Genomic DNA, 19,320 nt, shown 5'->3' with positions numbered 1-19,320 from the left:
TTAAAGTCTATTCTGTCTTATATAAATATAGCTATCCTAGCTCTCTTTTGGATTCCATTTTTATGTAACATTCTTTCCCATCTCTTTCCTTGCAGTCCTGTGTATTCTTAAAGCTGAAGAGAGTCTCTTGTAGGTGACATATAGTTGGGTCTTGTTTTTGTTTTAAATCCATTTAGCCATTCAATGTCTTTCGATTGGAGTATTTAGTCCATTTACATTTAAAGTAAGTATTGATAGATTGGACTTTTTGCCACTTTTAAACTTGTTTTCTGGCTGCTTTGTAATTCTTTTGTTTCTTTCTTCTTCTCTTGCTCTCTTCCTTTGTGATTTGATGATTTTCTGCAGTGTTATGCTTATATTCCTTTATGTTCTGTGTAACTACTATAGGCTTTTGCTTTGTGGTTACCATAAGGTTTACATAAAATAGCTTATAATAGTTTATTTTAAGCTGATAACAACTTGAGTTCCAATGCTATGCTCTGTCCTTTTTCTTATTAGTTTGTCTTTTTCTTTTCCTCTTCTTATTTCTCCTCCTTTTCTTCTTTATTAATCTTCTTTCATAAATTATTTGTTTTATGAGCATTCTTTTTTTATTGTTGTTGCGAATTCTTCTGCTCTGTCATTGGTCTTTTAACTTTGTTTAGTGACCTTTTCACTGTATGAATATTTTAATGTAATCACATATGTTGTAGTCATTGTTAATTCTGCACCTGACCTTGATTTCTTAACTACAAAGGCATTCTCCAATCCAAGATTAGAAACACGAGCCCCTCTGTATATTTATAGTTCTATCTGATCAGATAATGTGAGATGGGGAACACATAGATTTTGCTCTTATATAGAAAACCAGTGGTTTCAGCACATTTATTATGGTAAGACACATTAGGGGAGGGGCCTAAGACTGAAGAATTTTCTTAATCTTTTAAAATTGACATGGACACATTTTGTTATACAGTTGATCCTTGAACAAGGTGGGGGTTAGGAGCACCAATCCCCTGCACAGTCAAAATCCACAAATAATTCTGACTCCCCCAAAACTTAACTACTAATAGCCTAATGTTGACTGGAGGCCTTACTGATAACATAAACAGTTGATTAAAACATATTTTGTATGTTATATGTATTATATAAAGTAAGCTAGAGAGTAATAAAATAGAGAAAAGAAAATGTTAAAATCATAAGGAAGACAAAATACACAGTACTGTACTATGTTTATGTATTTAAAATGCACATATAAGTGGACCTACAAGTTCAGACCTGTATTGTTCAAGGGTCAACTATATACAATCAGCTAAAAGTATCATAAAATATGGTTCTACACAGTGTAATGTTGTAATAGTGTAAGAAATATATATTTGGTCTTTGTCCCTGATTCCTGGCATAGAGCTTCTAATGTAATACAATAAATTAACATTTGAGTTTTGTTCCTGGTTCCATAAACAGCTCTCTCAAATAATATTTGGTTTTTGTCCCCAGTTCCTGAAATAGCTCTGGAATGATACAGGTGAAAGGATCATCTTTTGTCATTCATAACAAGCCCCTTTCAACTACACTGGAGTTTATGTTAAAGAGGTGACTTTTGGAAAGCCCTTAAGGATGGGGTCTGTTTGCTAGGGAGCCAACCATGTGATTAGGGGGTTGAAACTTTCAGCCCCATCCCCTGACCTTTGGAGAGGGGAGAGGGGCTGGAGGCTGAGTTAATCAATGATTTAATCAATCATACCTATGTTGTGAAGACTCCATACAAACCCCAGGACTTGAAAGGATTTGGAGAGCTTCTGGGTTGGTGAATACACAGAGGTGCTGGGAGGGTGATGCACCCAGGGAGGGCAAGGAAGCTCAGGCCCCCTCTCCCTTACCTTGCCAATGTATCTCTTTTATTTGGCTGCTTATCTCTTTTATTGCATTTTTCATAATAAACTGGCAATGTAAATATCTTTCCCTGAGTTCCATGAGCTGATATAGCAAATTATTGAAGTTAAGGAAGGGAGATTGTGGGAATCCTCAGTATGTAGCCAAGTCAGTCAGAAGTATAAGTGACACCCTGGGACTTGTGATTGGCATTTGAGGTGGGAACCAGTCTTGTGGAATGATCCCTTAATCTGGGATCTGTGCTAACTCCTGGCAGTTAATGTCAGAATTGAGTTAAATTGTAAGACACCCAGTCAGTATCTATTGAGAATTGAAGAATTGCTTGGTGTGTAAAACCTCATTCATTCGGTGTCAGAAGTGGTGTGAGTAGAGGAAACAGAAGTCTCCTTTACAGAGGTAAAGCTTGCTTTACCTCTGTAAAGGAAACTGTTTTGAATGGTACAATATGAGAGTTTTTACTGCTTATAATCCTTTTATTTAAGTTGAAAAAACTTCCTGAAATTGTAATAAATATTTTCCCCGTATTTATTCAGCATAGATTTCCTTAAGTTTAAAATGATTTTCGCATTAGATACAACTGAATTTTGATTCTATAATAACACTCTTCCTTGTGGAATAGTGGATAAGAAGAAAATTTTACAGTTTGTTCTAAGAATAATTGTTGATATTTCTAAGCATTTGAGATGTATTATTATTTTCATGAATTTAGATGATTTAGATTAAATTTGTAGTAGTACACTGCAATACAAAATGCAATCTAAACTTAGTCACAGTTTTATTATAATTCTATCTGTATTACTTGTAACATACTCCTATTACAGTTATCAAAGATGAAGGTGACATGATAAATTTCTTCTTGCTTTGTTGCTGAGTCCAAAGCTGGTTTAAGTCTCACTTTTTTGATTATCTGGAAATCTGAAATAAATAAATTACAAGATTTAATTTTACATTGAGGTAGAAAGTAAAAACAGTCACTTGAAAGACATTTTGTTTTTTGTAATTTTCAGACATAGCTTAAAAGATGAAAAACACTTAACATTATGTGATATTTAAAAGTAAATCTGGGATTATTTTATAGATAGTGTTTCAGTATTATCAAGTACTAGATGAAATTATTCTTGTGTTTGGAGAATCAGTTTATACTTAGCCTCTTGCCTACTTTGTATGCAATAGAAACTTTTTACTTGATTTACCATACCTACTACATTCTTCTTCTAAATTTTCTGGGACTTGATGTAAACTTTCCATTGTGGATTTTCTAGATTCTCCTACAGGAAAAAAGATGTATAAATTTAATGGTTTATCACAAATACAATTTACAGTTATATTGAGCTTGAACCTGGGAGTCCCTTTTCAGGGATATCTACCCTTATCATCTGTATGATAGAAGTCTATGTATCACTTATGTCACCAAGCCAGATTATATTGGTCAAAGATGGCCACAATATCTCCCACTTTACATGTTCCTCAATAGTATGAACTTGTCACTACCCCACCCAGATGTGGAATCTAATTAACCTTCTGTTGAAACTGTGCTAGGCTTAGGACTCTTTTGTAATCATTAGAATGTGGGGAGTGTGGCTACATGATTTCTGAGGCGAGGTCAGAAAAGCCTCTGCAGCTTCCTACTGGTTCTCTTGGGGTGCTTGTTTTGGAGAGAGCAAGTCACCATATAATAATCCCTACCACCCTGCCATCCTGGAGAGGTCACATAGAAGATGCTCCAGTTGACAGTTCCAGCTGAGTCCAAAGTTCCAGCCATTCCTCCAAGGCTTCAGTCTGTGTGGGAAGCTGTCTTGGATCCTTCAAACTAGCCCATCTGTCAGCTGAGCACCATCACTGGGTGACCTCAACTGGTGTCTAGCCAAACCATACTTGAATTCCTAACCCACAGAATTCTTGTGATACATAAAATGGTAACAGGAACAGCCAACTTTTGGGGGATAAAATGATTTGTTAAAGCAATACTTGGAAGGAAAATTAATTTAGAGAGCAATATAAAGTGTCCAAATAATTAAATCAGATATGGGAAGTTTATACATATAAGTAGGCATGTTAATTTTGTACTTAACTTTTGTATCTGTCCTTTAACTTTTGAGTTGAATCCCCTGGGATTAATCTAATAATATGCTCTTTATTCTTGCTTATCACAAGCCCCAGTCTCCAGATCCCCCTTCATTTCCTGTATTTTATTTTCTATAAGGCTCTGTATTTTGTCCCCATCTCCTACCACAAGTCCTGAAAACTTTCCATTGTACCCTTATTCCATTTTCCAAAATTCCCATTACTTTCTTGCTCTAACAGAAACGTGGCTGTCCTCAGAGGTCACTGCCAACTCAGCAGCCTTTTTTGTTTTTCTTTTTGTCAGTTTTGCTACCATTGGGCCTGGAGATTATACTCTACTGTTCCATTTCAGGACATGCACTTTTTTTCCTTCCCTTCCTAAAACTCAGTCATCAGTTTATATAATCAACTATTGTGATTTACCTACAACTGGGATCATTCTCAGTTGATTTTATCATTGGCTCATTATACCTTACTACTACTTTCTTAATTTAGCAATTTAAATGTACATGCAGAAGATTCTTCACCTGGGTCTCAATTCCTTGAGCTCTGTTCTTCTAGATCTGGTCCCACACCCTACTGCAACTATTGATTCCCATGGATTTACTTAGACCTTGCCATTAGCAATAACTTCAAGCCCCCCTCAAATTCAGTTGCCAACATTCAACTACTTGACTTCTAGCTTTATCTTTCTAGATCACTCCTTCTAGGAGCCCAATACCAGCAATTCATCTACTTCCCTGGGACTTCCAGTCCTGCCACATTTTTATTGTTCCTCCCAATTTTGGTCCCTTCTCTCCCTTCTTTATTTAACTTAAATTCTATGGCCATTCTCCCCCTTGCATATAGCCTGATCTCATTACCCCTTTCCCACTTCATCATACTCACTTGACAAAACTATAACCCTAGATAAATACAACTGTCTTCTTATTCCTATCCTGTACTATATACCTCAGTGAGACTGGAAAAAAAGTGTATAACCAGGCCTCATTTTAAATTCATAGCCATAGACATTAGGTGGCCTTTTAATGCTTTCAGGTCATCCTATTAAACACTCCTGGTCCATTTATTCTTCTCCTCTCCTAGATGGCTATTTAGCTTTTTCTTCTTTTTTCCCAAAATTCTAACCCTGCCTATGGATCATTGTTTTCAGCTGATGATGTATTTCTGGTTTCATGGAGGAAATAAAAGACAATAGGAAAAACTTCCACATGCTTTGTGTTAACAGTTATTTACCTACTTCCTTTTGTTCTATATGCTCTGTCTCACCTATGTTCCCATCTAAGGCTAACCCCAGACTTCACCACTTCTTGCCCACACAAAACATGGCTCCAGTAATTCCTTCTGCCTCCCACTTAACAGAGTTGGGTTTTTTCCCCTCTCTATTAGATCTTCTTATCAGCAAACAAATATTTAGTTGAAGCCACATGACTAAATTCTCACCAGTGAATGTAAACAAAGTAATATATTACTGCTTCTGGGTCTGAGTGTTAGACATTGGGCATTTATTCCTCCTTAAATTTTCCCTTTTCCTCAATCTCGGACAATAGAGCCATTACCCCATGATTCAGTTTCTAACATGCAGGTGATGACAACACCCTAGGCCAGTGGTTCTCGGCTGGCACTGATTTTGCCCCACAGGTGGCTTTTGGAAATGTCTGGAGACATTTGGTTGTCACAACTCATAGGTGGAAATGTTACTGGCATCCATGGGGCAGAGGCCAGGGATGCTGCTACATACCCTACAATGACCATGACAACCATACCCCAACCCCCTCACCAACAAGAAAATCATTGAGCTCAAAATTTCAATAGTGCAAGATTGAGAAACCCTGCTCCAGGGGACAGTGGAGCAACAGAATGGAAGATCATGGTCCCCTAAATGCCTGTGGAACTATCTTGTATATGTAGACTGCTCACTTCAAGGTTAAGGAAGAAACAAATTTGTATATTCTTAAGCTATTCTACCTTGGGGACTCTTTGTAACAGGAGCTAGCCTTTACCTTAACTAACACCATTCTTTTAGGTAAGGAACAACCTTGGGTTTCTCAGTTTAATATTTGTCATTGTATGACAATATATAGAACATCTTAACATCCTAATACCAATTTTGTACTATCTAATGTCTTAAACTCAGCATTCCCTTTGGTTTGGCAGGATGTAACAATATCTCTTAAGCTGGGGAAATCTTTTCTGGATTTTCCAAGTTTAAAATTATGCCTGGTTTGTCTCAAATAACTGTTTTGCATTTATTCCCCAGATGTTGAGGAAAGATGATTTTTATTGGGAATATTTCCCAAGTAGATTTTTTGAGAATAGCTTATCTTTAGCTATTCTTTTACTCAACTTAGGCCACAATTGCTGGTTTAAATAAAAGACATTCACATGCTTTCTGTGCTAGGAAGCCTTAGCAATGATTAATTTATATAGGGGAACACCTGAACTCATCATTCATGGGTTCTGATACTTCTATTCATTTGCAACAAAATGAACACCACAGGATTGTTTGTTCTTGGTTACACTGTTGCAAAAGCACTCATTTTGATTCCTAACCTAGGTTTTGTACTGTGGGTTTGACTTAGAATATGATTTGTGATGTTTGGTCTGTAGGACTTCAAGGAAGCTGGAAAATTAGGACCATTACCACTCCAACAAGGAGACCAGAACCAATACAAAGTTGAGAGTATGATATTTGCTTATACTGTCTACCATTTCAGTAGAAACAGGCACTTCTCTGTTGCTAATAGTAGACTCTCAAATGCTAGATTCCCTCAGGTGGGCAACAAAAGGATTTTATTTATACCACCACTTAGCCTATACTGTAGCAAAGAGCAATAGAATAAGACAGCAAATGCTGAATTGCAATCAATCTAACATCCCATCCCTTCCCTTGAAAACAATGGCATACAATTTTCATATTATACAGTACTATATGCAAATGTAATTTTTAAAATGCTATTGGTAGAGGAATGTGAACTAAAATGGAGGAGACACTGACTAGTAGTTTTGAGAATGAGAAGGTAAATGAGTTTTTATAATTTTGGCATGCAAAACATTTTTAGTGGCCTTATGCTAGAAAAGGGTAAATACCAACTCATACATAAAGGTTGTGTCAGAGTTTATAGACTAGACCCCTGGTAATGGATTCAACCTTTCCACAACAAATCAAAAGTATTGTTGTATGCTCACATGAATATACAGTAGTCATTACCTTAAATTTAAAACTCACTATAAGCAGCAAACACATAGAGCAAGATATGAAGGCTGTATTGTATCAGTGTGGTCTGCAGAGAATTTCTTCCTATGGTTTTTGCCTTGTTGAAATATATGTTGCAGTTCAAAGCTAAAGGGATTACTTCTGAATAGTCATCACAGAAGTTGATTATGTTCGTATATCATATTTAGCTGGACCCTGCAGGCTATTATTCCATTAGCTATGCTGGTCCTGCTATTGTTAAAAATTTGATCACCTAATGTTAAAAGATTGTGCTTTCTGTTGACCTTATCAAAATGACTCAAAAGGTTTTGTTAAAAAATAAAACTCCAGATTGTGTTTTATGGAAGTGATTAAGAATAAATACTATGTATAAAAATGCTCATATCTTATGGATGATCTTAGCATTATACCATTATTAATGATAAAATTGTATTTTGCTTTAGTATTTCAGCATATTTTACCTAAAGTCATAGATTTAACTTTACTAGAAATAGTTCTTTCTTACTGATAGTAGTGAGTGTCAGAAACTGATTTCTGAAAAAAAATCAGTGTCTCCCTCCCTCTCTGTATTCAAATCATATAAAATTAAAACCATGGAAGTAAGCTCAGTATAGCAATATTTGTACAATAGTACATTTACAGTGGCCTAATTACAACATGGTTTTATAAGGCAACTGTACCGAGGAGAGAAGTGTTTTGTTTGGAGGAAATATGTAGAGAAATGGAAAGTTTGTCATTCACACTTGATAGAAAATCACTTCAAGGGGCACCTGGGTGGCTCAGTTCGTTAAACATCCAACTCTTGATTTCGGCTCAGGTCATGATCTCAGGGTCTTCAGATCGAACCCCGCATCGGGCTCCACACTGGGCATGGAACTTGCTTAAGATTCTCTCTCTCCCTCTCCCTCTGCCCCATTCCCCTGGCTTGCATAAGCACATTCTCTCTCAAAAAAAAAAAAGAAAAAAGAAAATCACTTCAAATAATATATATATATATAATATATATGTATTTTAGATTTTATTTATTTGTCAGAGAGAGAGAAAGAGAGAGTGCACAAGCAGAGGGAGAAGCAGTCTCCCTGCTGAGCAAGGAACCTGACATGGGGCTTGATCCCAGGACTCTGGGATCATGACCTGAGCCCAAGGCAGACGCTTAACTGACTTAGGCGCACCTCAAATGATATTTTAACTGTTTATTCCTTAAACAACAGTTGTGTAGTTTCACTTATTTACTCATAACAGTTGAAAAATTTTAAAGAAATGAGCTAAATATATATTCTTATAAACCCTGAATCCCATTACCAATATAAGACATATTTCAATAATCTTGACTTTTAACCTATGTTATTATGAATTATTTACAGATTAAGTAAGCAAATGAAAGTGTTTCCTTTACAAAGATATTGAGAGGTATGGCTTTATGATTTAAAATGCTCCATATAAAATTTTCATTAGAATCACATTACAAAAGCTGTCTTTGGGGAACAAAGAGGATTTTGAAGCTATCTCAATGAACTGCTAGTTTTTGAAATATGTTCCCAGAAATGGGGAGGGACTGGCATAGAGTCATGTCTCCTTTTTGGCATGGTCTTTCTTGTAACTGATGGTGTGTAAAATGGCTGGTCAGGGATACAGCCTGTGGTCCTAGAGCACAGCCAGACACTATTTCAGCCTCATTAGCATTGTTCTCTAATCAACTGAAGTTTTCAGCAAGTGGAAGTTTCCTAATATTTCTTGTACTTGCTTGCCTTTAGCCACCCCAGTTGATACAATAGAGAAGGAGAGGGTATCAGTCAGGGGGAAACAGATGGCACATTCAACTGGGATTCTGAAAATACGTTAATGAAGTGACTACTGGGAGCTGAGGGCAGGGCTAAGGAACTGACAAGGGATGCTGAGGCACCCAGTGCCTCACAACAGAGGGATGCCATGCCGTTATCTTCCCTGGGGTTGAAAGGCAAAGAGGAAGAGGATGTTGTTACTGCACTCTGAGCAAGCAGTGGAGATTTAGAAAAGGGGTTTTCCCATAGAAGCTACAAGCAGCAGCTGTAGAGCGTCATAGCTGTCAAGACTGCTGAAGTCAAGCACAGAGGAATCCCTGACCTCTCTACCCTCCTAACCTCTGATCTCTTGCTGGTGATGCCCTTTGGATAAATCCAAACCAGGAAGTCAGAGGCAAATGAACCTGTGACATGCAGTCTGAAGTCAGTTTTCTGGGACACAGAACAGACAAAGGGGGAGAATGGATCTTGGGGTGTGTGTGTGTGAAAGAACACATCTCAGTTTTTGACCTTTAAGAGAATATACCCAGAGGTGCCTGGGTGGCTCAGTCATTAAGTGTCTGCCTTCGGCTCAGGTCATGATCTCAGGGTCCTGGGATTGCCCCTCCAAAATCAGGCTCAGTGGGGAGTCTGCTTGTCACTCTGCCCCTCCTCCTGCTTATGTTCTTTTTCTCAAATAAATAAATAAAATCTTAAAAAAAATCAGTTTGTGAAATTGAAGACAGAGTAGTAGAAACTACCCAAAATAAAACAAAGAAAGGCAAAGAATGAAAAAGATAAGTAGAATATCATTGAGTTATAAGACTGCTTCAGGGAGTCTATTCTTATAAATGTTATTGGAGTTCTGGAAGGAGATGGGTAGAAAAATATTTTAAGAAATTACAGTTGAAAATTTTTCAAAACTTGAACACCACAAACTCATAGATCTAAGAAGTTCAACAAACTCTAAGCTCAAAAAACTTAAAGAGTACTAAAAGAAAAATAACCCATCAAGTCCAGAATTCTATACCTAAAAAAATATGTTTCAACAATGAAGAAAAAATGGACTTCTAAGACAGACAAGCTGAAGCAATTCCTCAACAGCAAATTGTACTGTAGGAAATGCTAAAGTCCTCAAGCAGAAGGAAAATGACACCAGATGGAAATGTGGGTCTATGCTAAATAATGAAGAGTTAGAAATGGCAAGGAAATGGGTAAATATTGAAGATTTTTTTAAATTATTAATTCCTTCAAATGATATTTGACTGAATAAAAATAATAACAATATATTGTGGGATTTACAATATATATAAAAGTGTAATATATAAAGGTATAATGTGTGACAACAATAGTGAAAAGGCTGTGTAGGGGGGAGAAACAAAAGTATGTTATTATAAGGTTCTTATACTATGTGTTAAATGATATACTGTCACCTGAAGGTCTGATGAAGATGTGAGCTGGTCATTACTATTTTTTTTTCTGGTTGTGGATTTTTTAAATTGTTCTAATATATACAGAATAAAAAATTTTCATTTTGACCATTTTTAAGTGTGTAATTCAGTGGCATTAAATACATTCACAATGTTGTGAAACCATTACCATTATCCATTTCAAGAATATTTCAACATCCCTAACAGAAATTCAGTATCTATTAAACAATTCCCCAACCTCCCCACCCTGCCGCTCTTGGTAATCTCTGTTCTACTTTCCGTATATAAATTTGCCTATTCTCAGTACCTCATATAAGTGGAATCAGACAGTGTTTGTCCTTTTTTGGTCTGGTTTATTTTACTTAACATAATGTTTTAAAGATTCATTCATGTTGTAACCTGTATCAGAATCTCATTCTTTTTTTAAGGATGAATAATATGTCATTATATGTATATACTATATTTTGTTTGTTCTGTTGATGAACATTAGGTTGTTTACAGCTTTTGACTATTGTCAATAATGCTATGAACATTGGCATACAAGTATGTGTTTAAGTCCTTGCTTTTAATTTATTTGGCTATATACCTAGAAGTGGAATTTCTGGATCATATGGTAATTCTATGTTTAACTTTTTGAGGAACTACCAAACTGCTTTCACAGCATCTGCACTATTTTTACATATCCACAAACAATGCCCAAGAGTTCTAATTTCTCCAGGTCCTTGGCAACATTTGTTATCTTCTATTATTTTGATAAGTCATCCTAATGAGTGTGAAGTGATGACTCATTTTGATTTTGATTTGCATTTCTCTAATAAGTAGTGATGTGGAATATCTTTTCATGAGCCATTGGCCATCTGCATATCTGCTTTGGTGAAGTGTCTACTGAAGTCCTTTGCCCAATTTTTAATTGGGCTGTTTGTTTTAGTTGATTTGTTTTTTATATATTCTGGATATTCAACCCTTATCAGATATATGATTTGCAGATATTTTCTCTGTATTTTTCACTTTTGATAGTGTCCTTTGATGCACAAAAGTTTAAAATTTTGATGGATTCCAATTTATTGTTTCTTTTTTTTTTGTCTGTGCTCTTGGGTGTCAAATCCAAGAGATTATTGGCAAATCCAATGTTGTAAAGACTGCCCATTATGTTTTCTTCTAACAGATTTATAGTTTTAGCTCCTATCTTTGATCTAGTTTGTGTTAATTTTTGCATATACAAAAGGTGTATACAGAGGTAGGGGTCCAATTTAATTCTTTTCTTTTGCATGTGGACATCTAATTTTCCCAGCGCCATATGTTGAAAAAACTATTCTTTCCCCATTGAATGGTTTTTGGACTCTTGTCCCAAATTTGCCATATACATATGAGGTTTTATTTCTGATTTGTCAGTTCTATCCCATTAGTTTATGTGCCTGACCTTTATGCCAGTACCATCCTGTTTTGATTACTGTAGCTTCAAAGTCAATTTTGAAATAAGGAAGTATAAATTCTCCAACTTTGTTCTTCTTTTTCAAGATTATTTTGGCTATTCAGGGTCCCTTTCAATTTAATATGAACTTGAAGAATTGCTTTTTCCATTTCTGCAAAAAGCCTGTTGGAATTTGATAGGGATTGCACAGAATTTATAGATCACTCTAGGTAGTACTGCCATGTTAATATTAAGTCTTCCAATCTATGAACTTAGCATGTGTTTCCATTTATTTATGTCTTTTTAAATTTCTTTCATCAATGTTTTACAGTTTTCAGTGTACAAGTGTTTCATTTCCTTGTTAAATTTGTTCCTAGGTATTTTATTCTTTTGGATGCTATTGTAAATGGAATTTTTTCTTAATTTCCTCTCAGATTTTTCATTGCTGGTTTCTAGAAACAAAGCAGTATTTATGTGTTGATCTTGGAAGCCTGCAACTTTGCCACATTTATTTACTAGTTCTAGTAGATTTTTGTTTGTTAAAAAATTCTTTGGGATTTTCTATATTTAGAATCATGTCATCTGCAAGTAGGGATAGTTTTGCTTTTTCCTTTCCAATTTAGATATCTTTTTCTTGCCTAATTATTCTGGCTAGAACTTCCAGTGTCATCCGACTTTCATGATCTTGATCAGGTTTCAAAGTCCTGTAAGAAAAGATCCAATTTGCCTTATTGAGATTATGTGCCCATCCCCTGGCCCCTTAGATTAGAGGATTTTGATTACTAAGATGTATACATGGAGAAGGAGTTATTCTACTGGATGAAATTGTGGCACTATTACCAAAGAAAGGGAGATGGATGCTCAGGAGCCAATAAACAAACAAAAAACTGTTGGCTCCAAGGCCCTATAGGGTCACAATTGGTTGTGGCAAATCCAAGACTAGAATCTAAGCCCCTTGATTTATAGGCCTTGTCCAGTAAGCTAGCAGTTCTTTGGTACATTTTAAACATAAATTAATTTTCTCAGAATGCTCAGTTCAATAGGCTTGAATTTTCAGTGTTACCATTTACACAGTTTAACTTTTTCTTCTTATTGAGGTAAAATTGGTATATAACATTATATTAGCTTCAGGTGTACAACATAATAATTTGACATTTGTATACATTACAAATGATCAACACAATAAGTCTAGTTACCATTTATTACCACATAATTGATCCCCTTGCCCCTTTTTGTCCACTTCAACCCCTCTCTCCCTCTGATCATCACCAATCTGTCCTCTGTATCTATGAATTTTGTTTTTTAGATCCCACACATAAGTGAAGTCATACAATATTTGTTTTTCTCTATTTCACCTAGCATAATACCCTCAAAGTCCATCCATCTTGTTGCATATGGCAAGATTTCCTTTTCTTAATGGCTGAGTAGTATCCCATTGTGTATATATGCCACATCTTTATCCATTCATCCATTGACGGATACTTTCACATGTTGGCTATTTTAAGTAATGTTGCAATGAACATAGGGGTTCATGTATCTTTTCAATTCAGTGTTTTCATTTTCTTCAGATAAAAACCTAGAAGTGGAATAACTGAATCATATAGCAATTCTATTTTTAATCTTGTGAGGAAACTCCATACGTTTTCCATAGTGTCTGTGCCTATTTACATTCCCACCAACAGCGCACAAGGGTTCCCTTTTCTCCAAACTTCTCCAACACGTGTTATTTCTTGTCTTTTTGATAATAGCCATTCTGACAGGTTTGAGATGATATCTTATTGTGGTTTAATTTGCAATTCCTTAATGATTAGTGATGTTGAGCACCTTTTCATGTGCCATGGGGCCACCTGTAGGTCTTCTTTGGAAAAATGTCAATTCAGATTCTCTGCCTGCTTTTTAATCAGATTTTTGCTGTTACTGAGTTGTGTGAGTTGTTATATATTTTGAATATTAGTCCCTTATTGGATATATGATTTGCAGATATCTCCTCCCATTAAGAAGTTTGCCTTTGTATTTTGTTGCTGGTTTCCTTAGCTATGGTTTGATGTAGTCCCAATCATTTATTTTGCTTTGGTGCCATTGCTTTTGGAGTCAGATCCAAAAAATACTGCCAGGACCAATGTCAAGGAGCTTACCATCTATGTTTTCTTCTAGGAGTTTTATGGTTTCTGGTCTTACATTTAAGTCTTTAACGCATTTTGAGTTAATTTTTGTATGGTGTAAGATAGCGGTCCAGTTTCTTTCTTTTGCATGTGGTTGTCCAGTTTTCCCAACACCGTTTATTGAAGAGACAGTTCTTTCCCCATTGTATATCCTTGTCTCCTTTGTAATGAATTAATTGACTATGTATACATAGGTTTATTTTGGGGTTCTCCATTCTATTTGATTGTTCTATGTGTGTGTTTTTATGCCAATGCCATACTGTTTTGTTACAGATTTGTAGTATAGTTTGAAATCAGGAAGCCTGATACCTCCAGCTTTGTTCTTTTTTTTTTTTTAAGATTTTATTTATTTGAGAGAGAAAGAGACCGAGCAAGAGGGCACAAACGGGGTGGGGAAGGTGCAAAGGGAGAGGAAGAAGTAGACTCCCTACTGAGATGGAAGCCCGATGTGGGGCTTGATCTCAGGACCCTGCCATCATGACCTGAGCCAAAGGCAGACACTTAACCAATTGAGCCACCCAGGTGCCTGGCTTTGTTCTTTCTTAAGGTTGCTTTGGCTATTTGGGGTCTTTTGTGGCCCCATATAAATTTTATAATTATTTTTTATAGTTCTATAAAAAATGCTATAGAGATTGTATTGAATTTGTAGAATTTTTTGGGTAGTATGGACATTTTAGGAATATTTATTCTTCCAATCTATGAGCAAAGAATATCTTTCCATTTATGTTTCTTCAATTTCTTTTATCAGTGTTTTATAGTTTTAAGTGTACAGTCTTTCATTTTCTTGGTTAAATTTATTCCTAGGTATTTTATTCTTTTTGATGTCATTGTAAATGGGATTTTTTTTTTAAATTTAGTTTTCTGATAGTTCATTATTAGGGTATAGAAATATAACTGAATTCTATATATTGATTTCTGTGTCCTAAACTTTACTGAATTCATTTATAGTTCCAACAGTTTTTTGGCAGAGTCTTTAGAGTTATCTATATACAGAATCATGTCATTTGAAAAGAGTGACAGTTTTCCTTCTGCCTTTACTATTTGGATGCCCTTTATTTCTTTTTCTTTCCTACTGGTGTGTTTGAGGCTTCTAGTACTATGTTGAGTAAGAGTGGAGAGAGTGGGTATCTTTTCCCTGTTCCTGATATTAGAGGAAAAGCTTTCAGCTTTTCACCATTGAGTATGGTGCTTGCTGTGGGTTTGTCATATATAGTTGTTATTATGTTGAAATATGTTCCTTTTGTCCCCATTTTGTTGAGTTTTTATCATAAGTGGATGTTGAATTTGGCACATAATTTTTCTGCATCTCTTGAGATGATCATGTACATTTTATCCTTCCTTTTGTTAATGTGCTATATCACAATGATTGATAAGCAGATGTTGAACCATCCCTGCACTCCTAGAATAAATCCCAATTGTTCATGGTGTATAGTCCTTTTAATATATTGTTGAATTTGGTTTGCTAATATTTTTTGAGGATTTTTGCATCTATGTTCATCAGAGATACTGGCCTGTAATTTTCCTTGTAGTGTCCTTGTCTGGTTTTGGTATCAGGGTAATGCTGGCCTCATAAAATGAGTTTGAAAGTGTTTCCTCCTCTTCAGTTTTTTGGGAAAGCTTGAGAAGGATAGGTATTATATCTTCGAATGTTTGGTAGAATTCATTAGTGAATCTGTCTGCTCTTGGACTTTTGTTTGTTAGGTTTTTGATTACTGATTCAATCTCTTTACTAGTAATTTGTCAATTCAGATTTTCTATTTCTTCATGATTCAATATTGGCAGGTTGTATGTTTTTAGCAATTTATCCATTTCTTCTATGTTGTCCAGTTTGTTGTCATATAATTATTCATAGTTGTCCCTTATGATCTTTTGTATTTCTGTGGTATCAGTTATAACTTCTCCTCTTTCATTCCTGAATTTATTTATTTGAGCCTTTTTTTTTTCTTAGTGAGTCTAGCTAAAGGTTTGTCAATTTTGTCTATCTTTTCAAAGAAGCACCTTTTAGTTTCATTGATCTTTTATATATTTTTAAGTTTCTATTTCATTTATTTCTGTTCTGATCTTTATTATTTCTTACCTTCTACTAACTTTGGGCTTGGTTCTTTTTTCCCTAGTTCCTTTAAGTGTAAAGTGTAATATTTTCCCCAGATATTTCTGGGTTTTTTTTTTTAGGTAGGCCTGTATTGATATGAACTTCCCTGTTAGAACTGCTTTTGCCAAATCTCATAAATTTTGGGTTGCTGTGTTTCCATTTTCATTTGTCTCAAGGTATCTTTTTGATTTCCCTCTTGGTTTCTTTGTTGACCCACTGATTGTTCAGTAGTACGATATTTAATGTCCACATATTTGTGATTTTTCCAGTTTTCTTTTGTAACTGATTTCTAGTTTCATACCACTGTGGTCAGAAAGATGCTTGATATGATTTCAACTTTCTTAAATTTATTGAGACTTGTTGTTTTGTGGACTATCCTGAGGAATGTTCCATGTATGCCTGTGAAGAATGTGTATTCTGCTGCTTTTGGATAGATGTTCTGTATATATCTATTAAGTCCATTTGGTCTAATGTGTCACTTAAGGCTTATGTTTCGTTATTGATTTTCTGTCTGGTTGATCTATCCACTGATGTAAGTGGGGTATTAAAGTCCCTTACTGTTATTGTATTGTCATCAGTTTCTTCCCTTAGGTCTCTTAATATTTGCTTTATATATTTAGGTGCTCCTATGTTGGATGTGTAAATATTTTCAAATGTTATATCCTCTTGTTGGATTGATCCTTTTATCATTATATAATCCCCTTCTTTGTCTTTTGTTATAGTTTTTATTTTAAAGTTTATTCTGTCTGATATAAGTATAGATACCCCAGCTTTCTTTTCATTTCCATTCGCATGGAAACTCTCCATCCCTTCACTTTCTCTCTGTGTGTCTTAAAGGCTGAAGTGAGTGTCTTATAGGCAGCAAATAGTCTTGTTTTTTAACCATTCAGCCACTCTATATCTTTTGATTAGATGGTGTAGTCCATTTACATTTAAAGTAATTATTGATAGGTATGAACTGATTGCCATTTTGTTAATTTTTTTTCTGGATGTTTTTCTAGTTCTTCTCTGTTCTTCTCTTGTTCTTTCCTTGTGATTTGATGAATTTCTTTAGTTCAGATTCCTTTCTCATTATTTTTTGGGTATCTGTTTTAGGTATTTGCTTTGTGGTTATCATGGGGTTCATATATAATAGTCTCTTTTTCTAGAACAGTCTATTTTAAGTTGTAGCAACTTAAATTTGAATGTATTCTAACAACTGTACATTCTTATCTTCCCCCCATTTTACGTTTTTGACTTCATATTTTACATCTTTTATTTCGTGTATCCTTTAACTATTATAATTATAGTTAATATTACTAATTTGTCTTTAACCTTCATACTAGCTTTATATATGTTTAACCCAGTATCCTTACTATATATTTACCTTTACCAGTGAGATTTTTACTTTTATATGCTTTCTTATTATGCCTTAGTATCTTTTCTTTTCAACTTAAAGAAAACCCTTTGACATTTCTTGTAAGGCCTGTTTAGTGGTGATGAACTCCTTTAGCTTTTGCCTACCTGGAAACCATTTTAGCTCTCCTTCAATTCTGAATGATAGACTTGCTGGGTAGAGTATTGTTGGTTGGAATTTCTTTCCTTTTAACATTTTGAATACATCATGCCATTCCCTCCTGTCCTGAAGAGTTACTGCTGAAAAATCAGCTTGACTAAGAGTCTTATGGAGAGTCCCTTTATGTACTAAGTTGTTTTTCTCTTGCTGATTTTATGATTCTCTCATCTTTAGCTTTTGACGTTTTAATTATAATGTGTCTTGGCATGGTTCTTTCTGTGCTTTCTGGACCTAGGTGTCTGGTTCTTTCCCCAGGTTAGGGAAGATTTCAGCAATTATTTCTTCAAGTAAGTTTTCTGCCTCTTTCTGTCTTCTCTTTCTGGGACCCCTATAATCCGAATGCTATTCCACTTGATGTTGTCCCATAGATTTCTTAAGCTATCTTTACTTTTTTAAGATTTTTTTTTCTTTTTGTTGCTCTATTGGGTAAGTTCCACTGCCCTGTATTCTAGGTCACTAGGTCTCCTACTTCAACTAGTCTGCTGTTGAACCCTTCTAGTGTATTTTTCAGTTCAGTTATTGTATTTTTTAGTGTTGTGATTTCTGATTGGCATTTTCTTATATTTGTTGTCTTTGTTGAAGTTCACTATATTCATCCACTCTTCTCCCAAGTTCAGTGAGCATCTTTAAGACCATTACTTTGAACTCTTTACCCCATATATTATCTCTTTCTCATTAAGGTCTTTTTTTGAGGGTTTGTCTTATCTTAGTTTGGAACATATTCCTCTGTCCTAATTTTGCTTGACTCCCTGTGCTGGTTTTTATGTATCTGGTGAAACAGCTACCTCTCCTACTCTTGAAGGAGTATCCTGATATAGGAGGTAAATCTTATTACTTTGCCTTAATACTTGGTTGTCTCTCAAAACTCTGTGATTGTCCAAGTAGCCTAACTTATTCTTAATAGATCTCAGTTGTTGAGGTGTGTCAGGACTTGACAGTGTTCTGAAGGGAGTGTTCTTAGTTAACACCTAGATTCAGTCTGATTGGAAGGGAGATCCTCAGGCAGAAGCTTTTAAAGTATGCAAATATACACAGTACTGTGGGACTGCAATTATAGACCTTGCTGACCTCTACACCAGGATATCTGGAGGTATCCTCTGGGCAACCATTACAAGAATCAGGGCTTCAGATGAGCATCTCCTTTCTGAGAGGTACCAGCTAGCTGTGGTGAGGCCAAGGGAGATGGTGTCTCCCTGATTGTGTTTCCTAAGAGCACCTCCGTAGCCTTTAAATTTGTGGTAAGCCTGAAGTCTGTCCCTCAAGTTGAAGCTCCAAGAAAATTAAGTGGGCCTTTCTCATGTGCAGACTGGGGATGTGTTTCAGTCTGTGGTCTGTGCAATGCCTGGGGGTGGTATCCTGCCTAGAACTGTCTTTTTGATTGTTACAGTTCTGTGGGGCCCAGAAATGCAAGTCCCTCTGGCCATAAGAGCCAGGCAATCAGAATATTTCCCCTATATGGACTATACTTGTCCACTGGCTTTAGTTTGGCTGCAGGAGAGTACTGTTGGTGGGGAATGCCTGTGGCTTCAGCGAAGCCTGAGATGAGCACTGGGGGGGTGGGAGATACCTGTGGTTTTAGCAGTGCTGGAGAAGAGTGTTGAATGTAGGCATGTCCTCAGTTTTAGTGAGGTTGTGTCTTTTGTGTCTGCCTGCTCTAGCATGGTAGAGGGAGAAGGCCAAAAATGGTGCTCTTAGTACCTCCATCCTTGAGGAAATGCCCAACTACTTCCTGGTCCTCTGTCAGATGCTTTAGGACT

At 35.8% G+C, this 19,320-nt stretch overlaps 1 protein-coding gene across 1 annotated transcript in view; it reads right to left on the bottom strand.

Annotated features, from left to right (window-relative positions):
* Positions 1-2,650: 2,650 nt before the first annotated feature.
* TTC29 (tetratricopeptide repeat domain 29) overlaps positions 2,651-19,320 on the bottom strand; it is a 240,110-nt gene continuing 223,440 nt past the window's right edge. Inside the window, exons 10-11 of the mRNA XM_028125309.2 lie at positions 3,075-3,137; positions 2,651-2,787 (exon numbers count right to left, since the gene is read on the bottom strand). Coding sequence (XP_027981110.2) covers positions 2,651-2,787; positions 3,075-3,137 — 200 coding nt within the window. The remainder of the gene's footprint in view (positions 2,788-3,074; positions 3,138-19,320) is intronic.

This window comes from Eumetopias jubatus, unplaced genomic scaffold (genome assembly GCF_037043125.1).
Source record: "Eumetopias jubatus isolate StellerSeaLion01/CBP00866 unplaced genomic scaffold, mEumJub1_p1.0 scaffold_2, whole genome shotgun sequence".
Lineage (NCBI taxonomy): Eukaryota > Metazoa > Chordata > Mammalia > Carnivora > Otariidae > Eumetopias > Eumetopias jubatus.
The sequence above is the reverse complement of the archived record's forward strand: the minus strand, read 5'-3'. Positions and strand labels throughout refer to the sequence as shown.